Source organism: Drosophila novamexicana, unplaced genomic scaffold, assembly GCF_003285875.2.
Source record: "Drosophila novamexicana strain 15010-1031.04,08,12 unplaced genomic scaffold, DnovRS2.1 tig00000820-arrow-pilon, whole genome shotgun sequence".
NCBI classification, from domain to species: domain Eukaryota; kingdom Metazoa; phylum Arthropoda; class Insecta; order Diptera; family Drosophilidae; genus Drosophila; species Drosophila novamexicana.
The window spans coordinates 2253546-2274269 of record NW_020824828.1 but is presented as its reverse complement, the minus strand read 5'-3'; the positions used below and the strand labels follow the sequence as shown (position 1 = coordinate 2274269).

The window sequence follows — 20724 nt, the reverse complement described above, 5'->3', positions numbered from 1 at the left end:
TCTGAAGCCAGGAAACAAAGAAACTGTTAACAAGTTTTGCATAAATTTGTAACTACAATAGTTTAATGCCTACAAACTAATTGTTATTGTTGTTTGTTATAATTTGTTTTCGCTTATGTTACTAAAAGTATCTTTGATTTAACATTTATTTGAGTGTCGCATGTTGTGTATTGTTGGTTTGTTTGTTTGTTTGTTTTAGTATAGGGTATGCGGATTGCTATGCTACGCTTTATTGGCCCATGTTAGTTTTGTTGTTTGTTTTTTCTTTTGGTTGATTTTGTTAGCACTTACGTTAATAATATATAACATATGATAATTATAATAGCAATAGTAATAATAGTTGTAATCATAATAGTAATAATAATATAGTAAATAGTATATAACATGTAGCGATTTAAACAATTCAAATTTTTAACAGCAGCAGCTGCTTCTTTTTGTTTTTCGTTTTTCTTTTTTCTTTTTTTTTTTTTTTTTGCTAAGGACTCAATAATAAGGCGCTAAATGTTGTTTTTAGTACGTTACATACATATATGTATAGAGGTGTATATATTGATGTGTGTGTTGCACATATGACTTATATATGTTTTCAACTCACAGCAAACAAATATATAAAAGTGTTTTGATAACGCAATTGTTGCTTATTTTGTTTTAAACAATTTTCTCGTTCACTTGTTTCTACATTTTTGCCATTTTTTTGTTTTGTTTGTTTGTCAGCACAATTTGTTTTGATTTGTTTTTTTTTTTTTTTTTTTTTTTTGTTGTTTTTAGTTTTTGCCTTCTCCTTCTTAAGTTTCTTGTACATTTTTCTTACTTCATAAATCGTATGTAAACAATTATATTTTTTAAAAATCGTGCCCAGCTAGCACCTTAGGACATTTTTGTGTTATTTAGTTTTTGGTTGATTTTTTTTTTTTTTTTTTGTTTGTTTTAGTTTTTTGTTTGTTTTCTATGTGAGATAAAAATGTTTTAAAATGTTTTGTAAATTATATATGCACAAATTGTAAATTAAAAGCTAACAAAGAAAATTGCAACTATTAAAAAAAAAAATTATATAATGGCCAACAATTAACAGGCACGTATGCTTGCCACTAAATCAAGTCCAATAAAAAGTTAACAGCTAAAATTAAACTATGAAAAATAGTTATAAAAAAAAATAATAATATTAATATTAAATAGTATATTATAATAAAGAAAATTGTCGCTCGATAACAAAAACACAGAGAATTGAAAAAAAAAATAAAATTATATATATATATAATAGAAAAAGAAGGGAAACCAAAACATTTGACTAAATGCGCCGCATTGTACAGAGTTCGCTTTAGAAAGAGACAACAAGTGGTGCGAGCAGGATGGCGACTGAGGTTGTGGGTGCTAGTGTGTGTGTGTGTGTGTATTATTATGTGTATGTGTGTGTGCCAGTTCAACAAACAGTCAGACCTACAAGTGTCTACTGTCTGCCGCCAGCTTTGCGCCATATTCACCGCATCCAGGCGGCCTTCCTCTTGATCTTGGTGCGCAATCCCCGCAAGGGCTTCACTTTGCTCTTGGTCGCCACAGCGCTGAGCGACAGCATGGACTGCCCGTTGCCAGCCGTCGCAACGCCTCCAGCTGGTAGACAGCTGACGGCCGGCATATACAAATTGGACACCGAATTGCTCCCGGTGACATTTGCGCTGTAGAGCTCCTCGTAGAGCGGCCTTTGTTGCAGTTGCTGCTGGACGAGCGCTCCAGCGGCAGCCACATTGGCAGCAGCGCTGCTAAGCAGCGCCATTTTGCTGCCGCTTCCATTGGTATAGACGCCGGTGTTCTGCTGTTGCTGCTGCTGCTGCTGATGATGATGATGCTGATGAGGATGATGATGATGATGCGGCTGCTGATGCTGATACTGCAGCTCCATATGCTGCCATTTCTCCTCCTCAATGCTGCGACTGGAGGCACGCTTATGCGGTGAGCCGTGACTGCTGCCGCTGCTACCGTTGCTATGATAGTGCGTCGTGGTCGTCGACGAGCCGCACTCAACAATGGAGGAGCGCGATAGTGAGAGCAAGGCATCAACGCCATCACGATGTCGCTGCTGATCGGCCAGCTCCTCGGGCGTTATATTATGACTGTGCAGAAGAGTTCAACAACATATTAGCTAACTGCCACAAAGTGATATTGAGGGCGACTTACTTCTCCTCGCTGCTGTCGTAGGCCGCATCGGAACTGGCGCAATTGCTGTCGGCACCATGGCCAACACTGGCCTGCGTCTGCTGGACGGCCTGGCCGTTGCCATTGGTCAGCGGCGTTGAGGCGCCGCTATCCGCATTGCTATTGCCGCCCGCCGAGTAGGTGTGATCCTCGCTGGGCGAACTGGTTATCACCGGTGCGCTAAATAGAAGAGCCGAGGGTATCCAATTGATTAAAGTTTATCACAAAGCTCTCCCAGGCTTAATCAATCTTGGGTTCAGGCAGCTTTTCATATGACTCAGATCTCTGACGCATAGCTGATTAGATGGCAGTGCAATTCCACCTTTCCTTTGTGGGACTCCCTTTCCATTTTTAATATACTATGCAGGATCAATACTATCTATACAATCTATACTATCTATACTATACTATACTATACTAAATTTAAACGACAAAAAAGCTATTTTCGGCACGCTGGAGAATATTTTTATATACATGTATGACAGATAAGATAATCGGCTAGTGAATCGATACATATATCGATGCAAGTAAATATGCAGACAGACTAATTGATATACAAATCGTTTAGCGAATCGATATACATGTGGATGCAAGTAGATTTGCACAGCTTGCAAATGGACATACAAATCGATATACAAATAGTTTAGTGAATCGACATACGTCGATCTTCACAAATCGATGTAAACATCGGTTAGCGAATCGACGCAGTATATTTCAAAATAGACATACTAATCGATATACAAATTGATTAGCGAAACGGCATATAGATCAATTTTTCAGAACACACAAATCTATGCACAGATCTCAATACCAAGTCTCCTTACGTATCGATATTTAATTTATGCGCTTGGGCTTATCTCTTTATCACAGGCCATTTATCGCTTATCACTTACCCATTTTGAAAGGTTTCACTGAAGGCTTTTGATCCATGTTTAAGGAAAAGCATCGCCGCTGCTGCATGGACATCGTCGATGCTATCGGCGCCGCAGTCGCGTGCCAACCGCTCGAAATTGTAGGCACAGACTGGAACAGCTGATTGGGAGCCAGTTCCGTTGCCAGTACCATTCGCAACGGCATAGTTGTACTTGTTGCTATTATTATTATTATTATTGTTGTTGTTATTGTTACTATTATTGTTGTTATTGGTCACATAATCGCTAGGCACATCCTCATCCAGAGCATCACCCAAGAATTGCGGCTGCAGCGAAGGCTCCTCAATATTGCGAAATGCCTTGGACAGATTGGGAAATAGCTTGGGATCGAAACGGGCATGACTGCCAGCAGAAGCGGAAGCAGCGGCTCCAGTGCTGCCATTCGGCGTGGCCGGCTGACTGCCGCCATTGCCATTGGCCAGCAGCCCGTTGGGTTTCGCGGGCGTTGTGGGCGCCGGCGGAACATTCGCGTTACCATCCAAGCTATCGTAGCTAACGATGCCCACGCTGGCGGCGCCATTGCCATTGGGACTCTTAAGCATTGGGCTAATCTTGTCGACGGCCGAGTTGGGAAAGTAGGGGGAACGGTTCAGGGCCTGCATGAGATTTTGACGCTGTTGCGGCTCGACGCGCCACAGCGAGCCCTTGCCCATATTCGGAGCCTTCTCCACTTTGACAAAACTCTTGTTCAGGGACAGATTATGCCGCACGCTGTTCTTCCAGCCATTCGGTGCCGACTTAAAGTAGGGAAAGTGTTGCACGATCCAAGCATAAATCTCCTTAACGGGCAGCGCCTTCTCATTCGAGTCCTCAATGGCCATGAAGATCAAGGAACTGCAAATAAAAATTAAAAAAAAAAAAAAACAATCATAAATTAGTCTCAATATTTACGTATCTTATTTAATTATCATTTGTTTTTTAATTATAGTTTCTGAAAGGAACAGTAAAGCCATAAAAACGAATTGGTTGAAACGCACACGAAATATCTTTTCATCTAATTGAGCTTTAAGTTTGTAGCGCGCGCTTTCAAGCTCTCGGGAAGCTTTAAAGCTTCCGAAAACTATCTTTTTGTATAAAATTGCTCTTATGCTGCGTTCTTAAACTTGCAGATACTTTACGGTTTTTTTTTTTCTTTACTTCGTATAACGTTCGAGCTTACTTAGTCCAAATTTCCGTTTAAAACGTTTTGTTGAGCTTTAAACATTTTCATTATCAATCGCAATTACCATGAAAGGTTAACATATATAAATAAAATAAAAACAAATATTATGTATTTTATATTTACGATAAAATGTGCCTCAGCAGAGAAAACTTTTTCCATCATACATATATAAATACAACAAAATGCGTAAAATCGCACAAGGCTGATTTATATATAAGCTCTGTTTGATCATCATTTGAACCAAATCCAGTTTAAATAATAATTAAATATACTTCACGTAACGTAGAATAATATTGGAGTTTTTATAAGAACAGCCAAGCTTTTGGATAAGGTTTGGTTAATGCAATAGGCGGGGATAGCTAAGCTTGATGCTCTTAGACCCAGGTTGATCTGAATGAAGTCCTTGGGTTTTTGCTTGCCGAGATCTGATAGATTCAGAACTGAATCTAGTTGTGCATTAAGCTGGAAATGTGCTGAAAAGATGTGACCATATATCATTCCTATGCCTCACCTCATGCAGCTTGCGCAGAAGTAGTTGTCGGGGATCATATAATAAATTGAAACATTCCAAGTAACATTTTTTTTTGGAAGACTTGCATTTTGATAGTTGAAAATCCTATTTGATTTTCATTACGAAACATTATCAGCATTTTTTTTTATATTTCTTTGGTTTATGTTTTTCAACTTTTAAGAGACCTAATCTGAATAATTGGATTATTCGCTCTTACCTAAAACTATATGGCGGCTTGTTGTTGGTATGCACAAATGGATCATATGGCACATTGTTGGGATGCTTTTGCTTTTGGGGCGTGTTGTTGCTGTTGCTGTTGTTGTTGTTGTTGCCAGCGCCGGAGCTGCCGTAAGTGGATGAATTGTTGTTGTTGTTGCTGTTGCTGTTGTTGTTGTTGCTATTATTATTATGGTTGTTGTTGCTGTTTTTGGTGATTGATTGATACTGGGGCGTACTGGTGTGTATGCGCGCCATATCGAACTCCTTAAGCGAATCCTCGTTATCAAAACTGGCGTAGCTATTGGGGCTGCGTAGGTTGACAATGCCAGAGGCGGAACCTGAACCTGAACCCGAACCCGAAACGGAACCGGAACCGGAGCCATTGTGCACTGTTGTTGGCGTCATGGGCGGTGGCGGCGGAGTCACCGACAGCTGCAGCGCACCCGAACGCGACTGCACCGCACTGTAGTATGTGCCAGGCGGCAATAGCGCCGCACCTGGCGGCGTCTCCGGTGAGGATATATTGGCGGGCTGTTGTGAGCTGTTGTGGCAAGGAGAAAAACGATTATTTAATATGACTTGCAAAAGTTGATGCAGCCGACGACCAAAGCAAAAATGAGAAAGTCCACAAGATTTGCTCTATGGAAAGCATTCAGGCCAAACGAAAGAGAGAAAGAGGGAAAGAAAGAGAGAGCAGCATTAAGGAGTTACTAGCTCTATATTTTTACAGCTCTCCAATTGTAGTCCACGTTTACGAATGCGCACAAGGCATAATTGCCAAAACGCATTACTCTTCTGCCTATCTCTTGTTCTCTCTTTCTCTTTCATTCTAAAATAAGAGTTTGCCTTGCCTGGGAAGCTGTGTTGGTTTAATTGCGATTAAAATGTTTACGAACATGACTAAAGCTAAAAAGGAGAAAATGCAAAGAGCACATCTGATTTGGTATTAAAACGTTTACGAATGCAAACAAAGCAAAATTGAATAAATTACAGCTGCATCTCTGTCTCTCTCCCCCTCTGGCATCAACACAAATTGATTTGCAGCAAGAGCTAGATATATCTCATTCTTTCTTTCTTTCTTCTTTCTTTCTTCTTTCTTTCTTCTCTCTCTCTCTCTCTCTTTCTTTCTTTTTCTCTCTTTCTGTTTCTTGATTTGGAGCGACGGCAGTGGTAAATAAAGAACGCAACCGGCTTACTTACATGACATGCGGTGCGCTAACGAAACTGTAGCCCGGCGGCAACGTTGTGGTGCCAACCACAGTTGATGACGTTGTGTGATGTTCGCTGGTGTTGACGGTGTTTACGGTGGTGGTGGTGGTGCTGCTGCTACTGCTGGGCGTTGAGTAGTTGACGGCATCGAAGACCGCGTTAAAGCTGCTGGACTTCGGCACCGGACTACTGCCACCATTGACGGCCGCCGTGGATGAGCCAGATGCGGAGCACGAGCTGACTGTTGAGTTGTTTGAGGAGGCGGGCGAGCTGACCACAGTTACCGTCGAAGCCACCACATGACTGCTGCTGCCGTTGTTGTTGTTGTTATTGGTGGTTGTGGTGTTGTTGTTGTGCTCCACATGCACGTTCATCTTCTCGCGCAGATACTTTTTGTGCGGATGATGCGTTGTAGTGTTACCAGTTGATTTGTAGCTGGCGACAGCAGCTGTTGCACTCGTTCCGTTGCTGTTCACAAATATCTGTTGCTGCTGCTGCTGCTTGAGAGTTGCTGTTGTTGTGGGCATGAACGAGCTGCTCGCCACACGCGGCAAAAAGGCAACGCCGCCGGCAACAGCACCACCGACGGCATTCGGTTTGGTGGCTGCTTTGTACTCCACAACGGTGGTGGTGCCGCTGGGTCCCTTGTGCACCGTTGTGGTGCTGTATACGGCGGGTGACTGCTGCTGCTGCTCGTGGGCATCGCCATGGGGCAGCTCTTCGATAATGTCGCTCACTAGGCAAATGTTGTTGGGCGCTGCTGCTGCTGCTGCAGCTGTTGTTGTTACTGTTGTTGTTGTTGTTGGTGATGTTTTCAGCGAAACTGCGGCGCCACCGCGTTTGGCGTGCGCTGCGGCTGCGGCAGAGACTGCTGCTGCTGTTGTTGTTGTTGTTGTGGTCACAATACCTTTGATCAGATTGGTATCATTGAGCCAGGACAAGGGACGCAGCTCCCCATCATCAGCGGCTGCAGCTGCTGCCGTGGCCAAGGCATCCGCTGCGCTCAACTCCACCGGCTCTGTGGCAAGCAGCACAATGTTGCCACCTGCAGCAGGAGCAGCGCCGCCGCTGCCAGTGGCATTGGCAGCTTGTGCTGCCGCTGCGGCTGCGCTGCTCTCGTACGCCGTAAAGCTGCCGCCGTTATGCTGCAGGAATACGTACTTTGAGCCGGAATTCATGTGGCCGTGTCCGTGTCCGTGTCCGTGACCGTGTCCGTTCGCTGGCGATGCGGCTGCCGTTGTCCCAGCTACGCTGCGATAACCGTGAGCGGCAGCTGCCGCTGCTGCCACCACGGCGCTTGTTGTGGCCGCCGCCGTTTGCAGTTGCCCCCGCAATTGACTCAAATCGTGCGTTGTTAGCAGCTGTGTGGGATTATCTGTTGACATGCTGTACGACAGAAAGAGACAAAGACACAGAATGCACATATAATTACTAAGCATCAAGTGACAAGGTTTGGCAATTAACTTAAAACTTATCCGTTTAGCTGATTGTCAACAATTGATTGTTCTTATTTTCTTATTAAAATAAGAAACATTCACTTTAAAGTTTAACCATAAGAAACAAAATTGTTATATTTTTGGACATTATGCATCTATTTGTTGCCACTTTTGAACAAATTTCAACGCTCTTGATTCAGTCATTTTTCAAATGCAATTTTCTTACATAAGTGTTATTTATTCTCCCTGATATATATGCAGCATATGCTTTAACTTAAATCTTTTCAATTAATTTTTTTTTTTTTGTAAATATATCGATACATCTGATCGTTCTTCGATAACTAACCCGTTTGTCTAAAATCGATAAATATCGATTTTCAGCACAGGCTTTAAGGGCAAGCCCAAAACTCTCCCTCTCTCCCTCTCTCTCTCTGTCTCTCTTGTCCGTCTCTGTTTGTGTTTACACACAATAACACAAAAACATATTTAATCAAAAGTCGTTTTTTTTTCGAATTTTATTTTTCTATCAGCGATTTCTAATCAAATCAATTAGCAAAAGCCAACACATACTTAAAAAGTTGTCGGCGTCCTTCAAATTTTTTTTATTGCATACCTCAATGCGCAATGCGCAACCCTCTGCGCCCCGTTTCAATTACCCCGCTGATGATAAGTAATATGTATTACCACACACACGCGCACACACACACACACACACACACACACTTGTGAGGCTCATTTTGAACAGTGGCCACATTTTTAAGTCAAATTCTAAACGCTTTACGCAATCATCGCCAGCCGCCCAACCGACCCACCCACCCGCCCGCCCGCCCAGGCGGCCATTTTCGATGTGTGTTTGTGTTTGTTTTTGTGCTTGTTTCTATTTTTTCGTTGTTTTTTTTTTTTTTGTTATTTCTCATTTTTGCATTCTTTTTTCCAACAGAATTTTTTTTATTGCTTCTAATTTACGCGTGTAGTTTTTGCTGTTTTTATGGCTTGATGAGTGGCAGCGACGCCGGCAGCGACGCCAGCAGCGACGCCGGCAGCGGTAGCGCAGCTTGCGTTCACCTGCGGCTGCTTGATTTTTTGTTATTGGTTTTTTTTTTTTGGCTATTTAGTTGCACGCGTCGCTTTGTGTGTGTATGTGTGTGTGTGTGTGTGTTTTTTCCGCTCCTCGTCTCTCTTTCTCAGTGTCTGTGTGTATTTACTGTTGAATTATCTTATCAGCATTTTGCATTCATGTTGCTGGCGACTTTTGCTTTAACCGTAATGTTTGTTGTTCAAAGTGCGAGAGGGTGCTCAAGTACAGCTGCATTAAAGGATATTGACTTAATTATCGATATTTGCAATTATATTAAACGAGTTTATGCACTTAAAACATTTACAGTTAATCAATAGATCAAATATTTAGTTACGCACGTGTGAGCGTGCCTAATGGTGCGAGAGACTCATTCCACTGTAAATGTATTATTTATTGATTTTTATTGGCCACTGACAAAATTACTGTGACAACAACAACAACAACAACAGAAGAAGAACAGTAACGCGGCTAGTGTAAAACGAGCGCGCCACAACAAAGACGGAAAAAAAAACTTGAGCGAGTCACAACAAACGATACGAAACGAAAAGCAAAAGCAAAAGCTCAATAACAACAATTTTAAGCGCCACACAAAAGTCGCTCTACAGTCGCAGGCCAAAATAATGGGCACACAAACAAAGCAGAGCAGCCCTTCACAGCTGTTGTTTTTGTTATTGCTGCTTAAGGCAGGCCAAAACACAAACAAATGAAAAAATAAAGCTTACGACGCAATTTTGAAAGTTTGCGTCGTTGCTTGGCAACTTTTTATAAACAAAATACAACAACGATAATTTGCACAGTGGCGTCGCGAGAGAGGTCCCACGACGCCATCGCCGACGCCAGCGCCGACGCCAGCATTCGGGTAAACGACAACGTGGTTTTGGTTACGCTTGCTTCCCCTAAGCAATGTGCATGAGTATGTGTTTATATTTACCTTTGTATTTACCTAATTAGCTAAAAAGATACTATCAAACATGTGAGTGTGTTTGTGTGTGTGTGGGTATCTAGATACATACACGCCTTGCTAAAATATTGCAAATTTTACACACACACACGCACACACAATGCAAGCCATTTGAGCCGCTGTTCACAACAGCGTGTGCCAAAAACAAAAAAGAAATGTCTCTCCCATGCCTCTCTCTTTTCTTTATTGCTCACTGGCTTTGTTAGCCTCTCTCTCTCTCTCTCTCTCTGTTTCTTTTCTGTTGTTAATCTGCTTTTACGTTGCGTTTTGTTTGTTTTTCAAGCGTAAACCAAATGGCGCAGTTTCAGGCTGAGCTCAGTGAAATTCAAGAGAGTGCGAGAATGCAAGAGCGCTCGGATGCAGAGAGCGAAGCGGGCTGCTTTAAGCCGTTGTTTTTGTAGTTATTAAGCTTTTACGCCTCGCTGTCTGCACACCTCTCGCATACGAGACAACCAGCAGCCGCGCTGTCCATGTCGCGTCAGTTGTCAGTTTTTCGTTCTAGAAACGTCAACTGCTGCAGCGCAGCCCGCTGTCCGCTGTCCGCTGCCCGATTTCTGTGTGACCTATGGACCTTTTGAATGGCGCTTTCTATGCTGCTTTTTATGCAGCTGCTGTTGTTGTTGTTGCTATTGCTAATGTGGGCGTTAAAAGTCTGTCCCGTTGAAAAAGCAGGAGTACAAAACAGTAAAAGACGATTGGCTGGCTAAACTGTACCTGCTGCCGCTTATAAAACGCGCTTTGTAGTTGTGTAGATGATTCATATGAAAATACACACACACACACACGTAATATGCAGTGGCAGCAACAACTTTAACCGCGTGCTAATCACGTAAAGACCACAAAAACAACAACTACAGTTGTTTTTGTTAGCTCTGTTCAAAAAACATATATTGAGGAATATGCGTTAAATGAGCTGCTTCCTCTTTAAATATGAAATAACAATTATAGTAAAATGAGAGTAAGAGACAACAAAAAAAACGTGTGGTTAAGCAAAAGGGGTTATGGGGGCAAACGGGTGCGGGTTTGTCACAATGACAACACATTTTTACAGCAAACATATTAATTATAATAATAAGCGAGTGCCAGAGAGAGAGAGAGAGAGAGAGAGAGAGGGAGAGAGAGAGAGAGATCTCAACACTTTGTTGCCGTTCCTCCTTGTTTATCTATTGTCATTTCGATCGCTCTCTTTATAAATAATAACAAATAGCAAAACAATTCACGTAACAACAACGGCACAGACACCATATGAGAGAGAACGTAAGAGAGCACGTTAGGCAGAGAGCGAGCTTTGCATATTTCCGGCAGCGCCGCAACAACACAACAACAACAGCTGGCCAAGCATTTTTTGAGAGCTTTTTAATGGCGACGACGACGGCGACGGCGTCCAATGACATGCGCTCCCGCTCTCCCATACCCAATCACCCAATCTTTGTGGGGCCTGTACTTGCCTGTGTATGTGTGTGTGTGTGTGCTTGTTCGTCAAATATAAACAAAAATGTTTTAAATTAATATTAATAAAAAAAATTTTTGATTGAGAATGAATCAATAATACAAAATAATAATATGCAATAGTTTTGTTTGATTGGAAGTTTTTATAAAATTTGCATTGAATAAAATTTACATACATATATATATATATTTTTTTTTTAAATTTTTTAGTTTGTAAATAAACGTGTTTACGTTTTGCTCACACAAACACTCACACACACATATGTATTTCAGAATTTTCTCGAGCTTCTACAATAAGCAGCGAAAAGCTGACGGCGTCAACCCGGCGTATACGTAACCCCCCATGCATACAGCTCGCTTGTTCGAGTGTGAGTGACGACTGTATATGTATGTGCGTACACATACATATAAATACGTATATGAGCAGGCATGTCTTGCTGTCTATGTGTGTGTTGGGATGCTTTCAAGTCGGGTCACACATTTGTGCATTACGTATACGCCTCGTATGAAGGCAGGCAAAGGAAATGGGGGAAAAATACACACACTCACACTCACACTCACTCACACACACACACACACACACAAGGGGCTGCTTTACAACGCAACTGATAAGCAACTGGCAGGCAGAAAAGTAATTGCAAGTACAAGAAAATGTGCAAAAATATCAAGAAAAATATTAACAAATAATTTACAAAAAAAAAATAAATTTTCAATAATGTGTGCCAACAAACTCAAAAAAATACATTTAAGTAAATCAAATAAAGAGCCAAAGAGAGAAAAAGAAAGAGAGAGAGAGAGAGAGCAAAACTGAGCGTCAGATAAACGCGACAAGGCCGCTTTGAATGTTTTTGTTCTTCTCACGTTTTTGTTTGCCTGTGTGTGTGTGTGTGTGTGTGTGTGTGTGTGCGTGTGTGTGTGTGTGTCAGTGTGTGTGTGTGTGTGTCAGTGTGTGTGTGTGTGTGTCAGTGTGTGTGTGTGTGTGTCAGTGTGTGTGTGTGTGTGCGTGTGCCGTGCGAGTATGCGTGTCATCATGTTATTGTTTTCATTGTTGTTTCTAAACATACATTTTAGATTTTTGGTAAATAATTTAATTACCTGTTTTTCATGAAAAATGAAAATGTATATAATATGCAACTTATTTAACATATATTCCTTTTTTGTTGAACCGAATTCAAAATTTGAAAATAAAATTATATTTATTTCATTCAATTTTCGTGTAAGACTGCCTAAAACTAACCCACTCTGCTGTCCGCTCTCTTTCAGTGGAGCTTTCACTCTTCCGCACACAGCGACAGCGACAGCTCTGCTCTCTCTCTCTCCATCTATTCCACACACACACACACATGCACACTACTCTGCTGACTTTTCAACGTGGTTTTTGCTTATTTTACTATGTATTTTTATACTTTACGGTGCTTTTCGAAATTCGTCTTTTTCAGCATGAGATTATGAAATCGAGGCACAGATTAGGACGCTCCAACAGCGAGAAGAAAAAAAATATTGCTAAGAAAATGCAAAACCGATTACAGCAACAATTGCATATTTTGTTATTGTTTTTCGTATCCATGACTCTCACTTTGAGAGCGCTCTCGCGGTCTGCTTCTGTCTCTTGTTGAGCTCACCTTCCTTTGACTACTCATATGCACACACACACACAGACACACACGCATACACATACACACAAGCACATCAGCATATATGTATAGCAACATTTGTTGTTGTTATAAATGATCCACATACCTTTGCACTAGAAGAACTCACTACGTTTTATGAACATTTGGCACACAAAAAAAATTATTGAATTTCTGTTTTATTTTTATTTTATTTTTTTTTTTTTTACTTATAAGTTAATCTTTTCTATTTGGTTTTTTTTTTAAGCTTCGCACAATTCGAACCGTAAAGCACGCGAGCAGACAAACGAATGAAGCGAAACGGCGGCAGCGGCAGCAAATGAAATGCCGAAACGAACCAGACACAAACACAAGCCCACGAACACATACTCTCACGAGCAAACGTAACAAAGACACGTAAGTTTGCAATGTATGAGAGAGCCGGCATGCAACACACAAAGTCAAAAGCGCGTCGTAAACAAGAAAGCTTGATTTGACAGCCAGAGAGAGAGAGAGTGAGAGAGTGGGAGAGCGCAATAACAGATAGTCGCTGGTGCCGCCGCCTGGTCGGTGTTTGTGTGTGTGTGTGGGGGGGGGGGGGGGGGGGGGGGGGGGGGAGCGTTGGCGCATGACATTGCCATTTATTGAAAGCCGAGCAGCAACAACAAAACGAGCGACGTTAGCGTCGACCTTATGGACGCGTTTTACACGCGATTTGTGTTGCGCTTTGCTCAAAGGATCACAGCAACAACAACGGCACAACAAACAGCTGTTTGGGTTAGGCCCTAAAACAAGCGTGACTCAATTGAGAGAGTGCGCAACGTAAGCACGAGTGAAGGGAGCAGACTGAGAGAGCAGCATGAGACTTGGATGCTCTCGTATTGTTGTCGTTAATTACAACTGTTTATAAATACAAAGCAACGCACACACGCATGCATGTAGTTAAACACAAACAAACACGTACACGCACACACACACACACACATTGTTGTTTTCATTTATTTCTGAAAGCTTTGCCTTTGCATTCCGAATTGCAAGAACTAACGCAAGTGCGCTTTGTTAATTAATAAATAATTAAGTTACTTAATGATGAGTGCTAAATGCGACGTCGACGTCGACGTCAACACGTGCGCTGCCAACGCATCAAAGCAGCGCCACCGCCAACAACGGCGGCGACAGCGGACGCAGCAGGAAATACAAGAAGCCAAAAAGCTTACAGCTTACGAATAACAGAAATTATAAAAAGCTAACAGTAACAATAACAACAAGGCAAGCAGCGCGCCAGCAAAAGCTCTAAATGCAGTGTAAGCATTAATTGCTCTTGTTCTTGTTGTTCTTGTTGTTGTTGCTGTTGCTGCTGTTGTATTTAGCATATTTAATTTTAGCCAGGCGGAAAGGAAAATTGAAAAACGGCATTGTCTTATGTGCCGCTGCTGCGCTGCTTCTTCAGTCGCTTTTTTTTTGTTAAAAATAAATTATACTTTTGTTTTATTCACGCACAACACAAAAACAACGCCAACGAAAGCAGAGAGAGAGCGAGAGAGCGAGAGTGTGTGTGTGTGTGTGCACGATAGAGAGAACTACACGGAGCAAGAGCGAATTTAGCTTTTGCCGGCTTTTTTGAGTGCCATGGAAGAGGAAGAGGCAGGGGGGGGGGGGGGGGGGGGGACTGCAGCCGCAGCGACGAAAACTAAAAAAAGCGCATCAAACTAAATTGTCAACTAAAAATAAGCACATCTTTGTTGTTATTGTTATTATTGTTGTTGCTGTTGTTGTTGTTGATTTTGTTGCTTTGGCATTTAGTGAGAGTGCGCGCGCTGCGTTGGCTGAATTTGAATTTGCCTTGCTTTTGTCGCTGCTCTGTTGCCAGGTGCCGAAAAGAGTGCAGCACTGCCCCCTGCCACCCCCTTGCACCTAAGAGTACCGCAACACGAGTTAAGTGACAGTTCTTGGGCAATTTCAATTTCAATTGATTTGAAAATAGACCTTTGCCATATGCGCGCGTGTGTGTGTGTGTGTGTGTGTCTGCTTTTTGGCCAAGCGATTTGCTGGCACAACAACAAATTGGGTCAACCACAATGAATATTACTAAATTAGACAAAATGGCATTTGCAGCAACTACAAAAACAACAAAATGTGCTGATAAGAGACAAGTACGAAAAGAGAGAGAGAGAGAGAGAGAGAGAGAGAGAGAGAGAGAGAGAGAGAGAGAGAGAGAGAGAGAGAGAGAGAGAGAGCTTTTGAGCCTTGATCAGCCTCGCAGCTGAAGAAGGGGAAAGCAGAGCAGCCGATCACGCCCCTGACCAAAAGAACCTGTTTAACCGTAAGAAAGTTGAATTGTGCACCCGACACAAGTTTCAAATGACATTTCAACGCAACTCGACTAAAGCTTAGAAAAGAAAATCTACAAAGAACGAAAACCAAAATTTAATACAGGACTAAACAAAAGTGTAGAAAGGGAGAGTAAATGTGTTTCACAAAAAAAAAATAGATTTAATTTTTGAAATTGTGCGTTTTAAATCGAATACGCATACAATTTTTGTTGCTTTAGATATTCTCACAATTTGATTCATAAAAATATAATATAATATATATAAAAATATAGGTGTCAGAAAGTTGTGCAAGGACAATAGTTATTCGCAAAATCAATTTTATTATTATCAAAATAAAAGTTTATCAAGCTAAACAAATTAGTTGGCAGTAGATTTGCATGAATTGAACAATAATTAAATTTTGAATTTATTTGTAAAATACATTTCAGTTTGAAAACATTTTAGCCTACAAATCACAAAAATTTTATTGCGAAGAAAATTGCGTTTATGTGTTATTCTTTTGGTTAGCAACAATTCGAAAACCTTCAACATTGAAATCGAGTTTTTTTTTCTTTATTAAAAGCGTTTTAAATGTCCCTTTGTCTGCGCTCTTCAATCGACTAACTCAAGCCAATTGGCATACACACGAGAGCGAAAGAGCGTGATAAACGTTTTCAGTTAATTAGCACATTCGAATTATTATTCAATGGAGGGAGGAAAACTGCAAACTATACAAGCTATCGTGTGGACACAGCTTTAAATATGCATAGCAATAGCAATCGTCAAAGTCGACAGTCGTCATGAGACAGAGCCAAAAATAAGGCACTTGCCAGCGGGGAGCCGTTCATGTGAAATTGATTCACATGTCTAAACATGCAGAAGCTACACATGCGGAAAAAATACAATTTCTCTTGAACTCATCTGCATACCCATAAAACATGTGCAGGTGCGCACAACACGGTGCAGCATCCACAACAACGTGACCAAATTACGCACAACGATTTGTGACGCGCTTAGCGAGAGCTATTTTGATAACTTGCGTATTTACTTTGAGCCATTTTTGCTGTTGGGGTAAATGCGTAGATAAACTAGGTATAGTACAGACTTATAAGCTCTGAGAAATTAAATTTATGTTTAAGGAGCATTGATTTTTTTGTAGATTGTGTGTTTGAATTACTTTAAAAATTGGAGCTAAACTTAGTTTCTGGACATGATGAGATCTAAAATAAAGCATTATCTAGCATTTTTATTATTTATTAATAGTTATTAAAAAGAAACATAGCATAAAAATAATCAATTAATTTTCAACTATATTTGATTCGTAATTGCAATAAGCCAATCGAATTCGACTCTTTGGCTAATAAATGAAATTTGATGCATTTTTTTTTTTGTTTGTTATCGACATTTGTGTCGCCTTTACCAAAAAAGGGTATGCACTCAACTGTTTTGGCTGGTGCGCTTTGTTGTCAAATTTCTTCTGCCTCTCAGTTGTTGCTTTTGTTGTATAACAGAGCACACGAGAAGTTGTCGCCGGTCGCCGCTGCTGCTTCTGTAACTTTTTTTTTTAATATTTAGTTTTGTTTGCATTTTGCGCATCGTTCTTGTTGTTATTGTTTTTGCTCGACATACACACACACACACACACACACAGACACAGACAGACATGCATATGTGCATTTGTATATGTTGCTGTATGTATGTATGTATGTATATCTTATCGCGCTAAGAATACAAAGTTCTCTTTGCTGCCGCTTGTTGTGTGTGTGTGTATATACAAACTGTTACATACTAAGAGATGTACATAAGCCATACATACATATTTTATGTACATATATGTATGTACATACATGGATGTAGTGTGCGAGCTAAATGCATACATACATAAATAATTATTTTCATTTTTTATGTAATCAACAAACAGCGACCACATGCGGCGGCGGCGGCGACGACGACGGCGGCGTCAACGTTGGTTCCTCTGCCTTTTGCTTCCCTCTGCCAAGGTTCTCAAAAAAAGCACAGAGACACCAACACCAACACCAAGCCAAACGCACACGCACGCATTTCGTGTGAGGTGCAAAGTCAAAGCGTCAACAAAGAGTGAGAGCGCGTGAGTCGCCGTTAGTTGGGTGCTGAGTGGGTGGGCACCAAAAGAGTCGTCAGCCTATGCGTGTGATGCTCTTTCCCCTCTCTCTCTCTCTCTCTCTCTCGCTCACACACACACACTCTCCTTTCGAAGACGTCATGTCAAAAATATTGTGGCTTGCTTGTGTGTGTGTGTGTGTTTTTATATGTATTCAATTAGTTTTTAATGGGGGCGTTGAAGAAATTTACAATTGATTTTTAAGTCCGAAATCGACAGCACACGCACAGAGAGCTTAAGTTCTCTTTAGGTTGCATAATCTCTTTGGCTGTCGATTGTTGTTGTTTTTGTACCTGGTAATTGCACAAAAAGTTGTTCTTGTTCTTGCTGACATTTGAAGCTTACGAGCGCAGCTTCGATCCTCAGGCAACAGCCAGACAATGACGCGGTCGCTTTTGCTCACGACGCGACGTTTTATCAAAAAATTCAAACGCCGACGTCAAAGCGTCACAACACTACAATGACGACTCTCAGTGATCTCTCTCTCTCTCTCTCTTTTTTTTTGTCGTGGTCTTGCTTACATAGACAGACACACACACATTCAAAATGCGTCGAAAAACAGCAGAACTGAGAGCAGAGTGTAATAACAATGCAAATCCATAAAAGGCTGATCGCAAAAACAACAACAATAACAATAACAAATAACCAAACAGTTTGCAAAGCACAAGCAACGACGTCGTCATGGGACGCCAACGCAGACGACGACGTCGCAGCGTCGTCGCTCTGTTTCTATTTTCCTGCTGACGCAGACGTTGTTGAGAGAGGCCACTGCCTCTCTCTCTCCACTTCCCAAATGTGAGCGCGTAACGGCAACAACAACTTGAAACCGAAGACGTTTGGGATGCCACTGTAAATTGCTTAGCTCTGAATTTGAATGCAAATCAATTGTAAATCAATATGCATGGTATCTATACAATTGCTGTTTGGTTAGCATGTGAATATGATAGGAATAAATCAAACCTATGTATATTAGTATATTAACTGTTACAAATGACCCACCAATAAAAATACTTGTGACGTCACACACACACATGCAATGCGTAAGCACATTTTTTTTTTACCACCGCTGTCACAGGCACGCCATGTGCTCCGAATGCATTCGTGTGTAAAAAAAAAAATATTCCTAAAATGTTATGCGCAGCAAATAAATTATAACAAAGGCGGCACAAATAAGCCACAGATTTCAGCGTGGCTCTCTCGCCATTTCAGAAAGGAACATCGTTGTGGACGACACTGTAGCAATACGTAGTATAAGTATAAATGCGGGCGACAATAATCGCTGCCGCCTGCTGCCCGCCCCTTACACCACGCCGACCACAAGCGCTGATCGTTTGCAGTTGCATTTCAATTTCAATTGTTGCTGACTATGCGCCGGCAGCGACGCCGCGTGCGCGTCTGCTGCGGGCTACTGCAGCAGGGGGCGTCAAAGCTACAACAACAATAACAAGCCGCAGAGACGCGGGGGTCGCGACACCTCTGCCCGCACTCTGCCTCTGCAGCATTCGTTCTTTTTTTTTTTTTTTTTTGGTTGTTGGTGTGATCAAGTTTAGTATTTACACGCAAACATGCACACATGCATACACACATACATACACATTTACAGACTCATGAAATTGAATTTAGCTACGTTTATTTTATTTATTGTTTTGTTTTTGCACTCACATTTTGTTGTTATTGTTATTGTCAGTGCCAGCTTCGCTGTCCGCCTCTGCCGCTGCAACGCTGCCGTCGCTTGCTCTCTTTCGCTTAATCTCCTGCTCTTTCCTTCCTTTTCTGTTGTGGGGGAAGGGGGCGGCACTTGCCAACCTTTATTACGCACTTTTTGTTTGCTCTTCTTCTTCTTCTTCTTCTTTAAAGTTGTATCGAGCAATTAATAAACACAGCACGCGAACGCGCCACCAAAATGTGCCAAAGACAGCGAAAGCCGAAGCAAACAAAAAGAAAAAAAACAACTAGGCAAAATATGTTTTGCTTTTATATCTGCACATTCTCTAAAATCAAAGTCATCAGCATTTACTTTTAATAAAATTGCAGTAAAGTTTGTGTTTACTATTATTTATATATTTGTTTTAGTTACTTTATTAGTGTTGTCTCGACACCGCACGTCCGTTGCGCTGAAAGGCACAATGCAAAATGAATGAGATTGAGAGAACTCCGACTGAGACGACGACGAAGCGAAAAACGAAACGAAACAACACATAACGAGAGGTCCAAGGCGGCAAACGCAGCGCAGCGCCTACGACGCACAATGGGACAATTCAGTGTACAGATTGAACATTTTGATGTTCAATATAACACAACCATTTTTTGTTGGTTTTTATTAAAATTTGTACGTAATTTTTTTGTTTAGTTTGCCATTTTCTAGAATTGTTCATCCTGATATCTTGTCCGTGAACATTTTTTTCTTATATTTATTTCGAATAACAATATGGCCCACGGTGCCTCTGAAAGAACTACCGTAGCAGTCGGTTTTGCTTCTGCCGCTGTGTAACTGTGTGTGCGCCTGGCTGTGTGTGTACGTGTGTGCGTATTGTTGACGCTCCCGCCGCCAGACTTTCAGTTTGTTGTTGTATCGGCTGTCGATGACGTTGTTGTTGCAACTTGTCAACACATTGACGCAGTTTGACAACAACGGCATCGCCAGCTTTTTCCATTTGTAGCATTGGAATTTGGTGTTGCCGCCTTTTGCAAATTTCATTTGCTTAAACACAAATGACACTCACAATTATTTACAATTTAAATACAAAAACAACATTTTGTTTATGTGATTTTGACGCACATATACCAACGCAAACATAACACACACATATGCACACATACAAATGATAGCGTTCTTTTGGCACTCCGCTTGTGTATATATGTACGTACCTACATAAATGTGTGTTGGTGAGCGTAGGGAGAGCGAGAGAGCAAGATCAAAGCGCGTGGCAAACACATGGTTTTTGTTTTTGGCAGCAAAAAAGAAGTAGCAGCAAAAGCATGGATCGCTTACAGTTAGTTTAAGTATAAATGTGTTTGCCTGTGTAGTACTTTGTTTTGCACAGTGGAGCAAGGTGCGTGGTAAAAGTTTTATGACGCGAACGTATACATATGTACATATGTATATGTCGTAATGTACAAAAATGTGTGCGTACAGTTTATTTATATGCATATGTAGAATATTATTCATATATTTTCTTATAAAAGATGTGACTGTTTGTCAGAAAAATAATTATATGTGTGTATGTATGTACATATTTTGCTGTACATTCTTCAACTGCATACATACATACCCGAATATGTATGCGAGTGTCTTGTGGTGTATTTTTTAGGTTCTATTGTCAAAATACCTTCGCTCCAATTTCAACATGATTTCGATATCTAGCTATACCTTATAGACGCTTACTTTACCCATAGTTTCAAATTCGATAGGTACATATGAATGTACATAAATATGTATGTAAGCTTGTGTGTATGTATAAATTTCTAAAAATGTATGTACATATGTACAAATGTTTAGTAAGGTACTGGTATAT

At 41.1% G+C, this 20724-nt stretch overlaps 1 protein-coding gene across 4 annotated transcripts; it reads right to left on the bottom strand.

Annotated features, from left to right (window-relative positions):
* Positions 1 to 1005: 1005 nt before the first annotated feature.
* LOC115764382 (homeobox protein 5) lies at positions 1006 to 19775 on the bottom strand. Of its 4 annotated transcripts, XM_030707347.1 has the most exons (7): positions 19287 to 19775; positions 18872 to 19161; positions 6215 to 7609; positions 5013 to 5555; positions 3084 to 3956; positions 2173 to 2370; positions 1006 to 2108 (listed from the first exon to the last, which is right to left on the bottom strand). In XM_030707347.1, the coding sequence occupies exons 3-7, from the start codon at positions 7606 to 7608 to the stop codon at positions 1478 to 1480; spliced, it is 3639 nt and encodes a 1212-aa protein (XP_030563207.1). In that variant the 5' UTR covers position 7609; positions 18872 to 19161; positions 19287 to 19775; the 3' UTR covers positions 1006 to 1477. The 4 variants fall into 4 exon arrangements, with proteins under 4 accessions (XP_030563207.1, XP_030563206.1, XP_030563205.1 ...); XM_030707346.1 differs by having other exon boundaries at positions 18872 to 19775; XM_030707345.1 differs by lacking the exons at positions 18872 to 19161; positions 19287 to 19775 and adding an exon at positions 12888 to 12967.
* Between the last annotated feature and the right edge of the window lie 949 nt (positions 19776 to 20724).

Coding starts and splice junctions, on each gene's coding strand:
- LOC115764382 (XM_030707346.1), bottom strand. CDS start 7,608: ATGTCAACAGATAATCCCACACAGCTGCTAACAACGCACGATTTGAGT. Junction 3,957..5,012: donor AAGCCGCCATATAGTTTTAG/GTAAGAGCGAAT, acceptor TTTTATTTGCAG/TTCCTTGATCTTCATGGCCA. Junction 2,371..3,083: donor AGTGAAACCTTTCAAAATGG/GTAAGTGATAAG, acceptor TCTTCTATTTAG/CGCACCGGTGATAACCAGTT.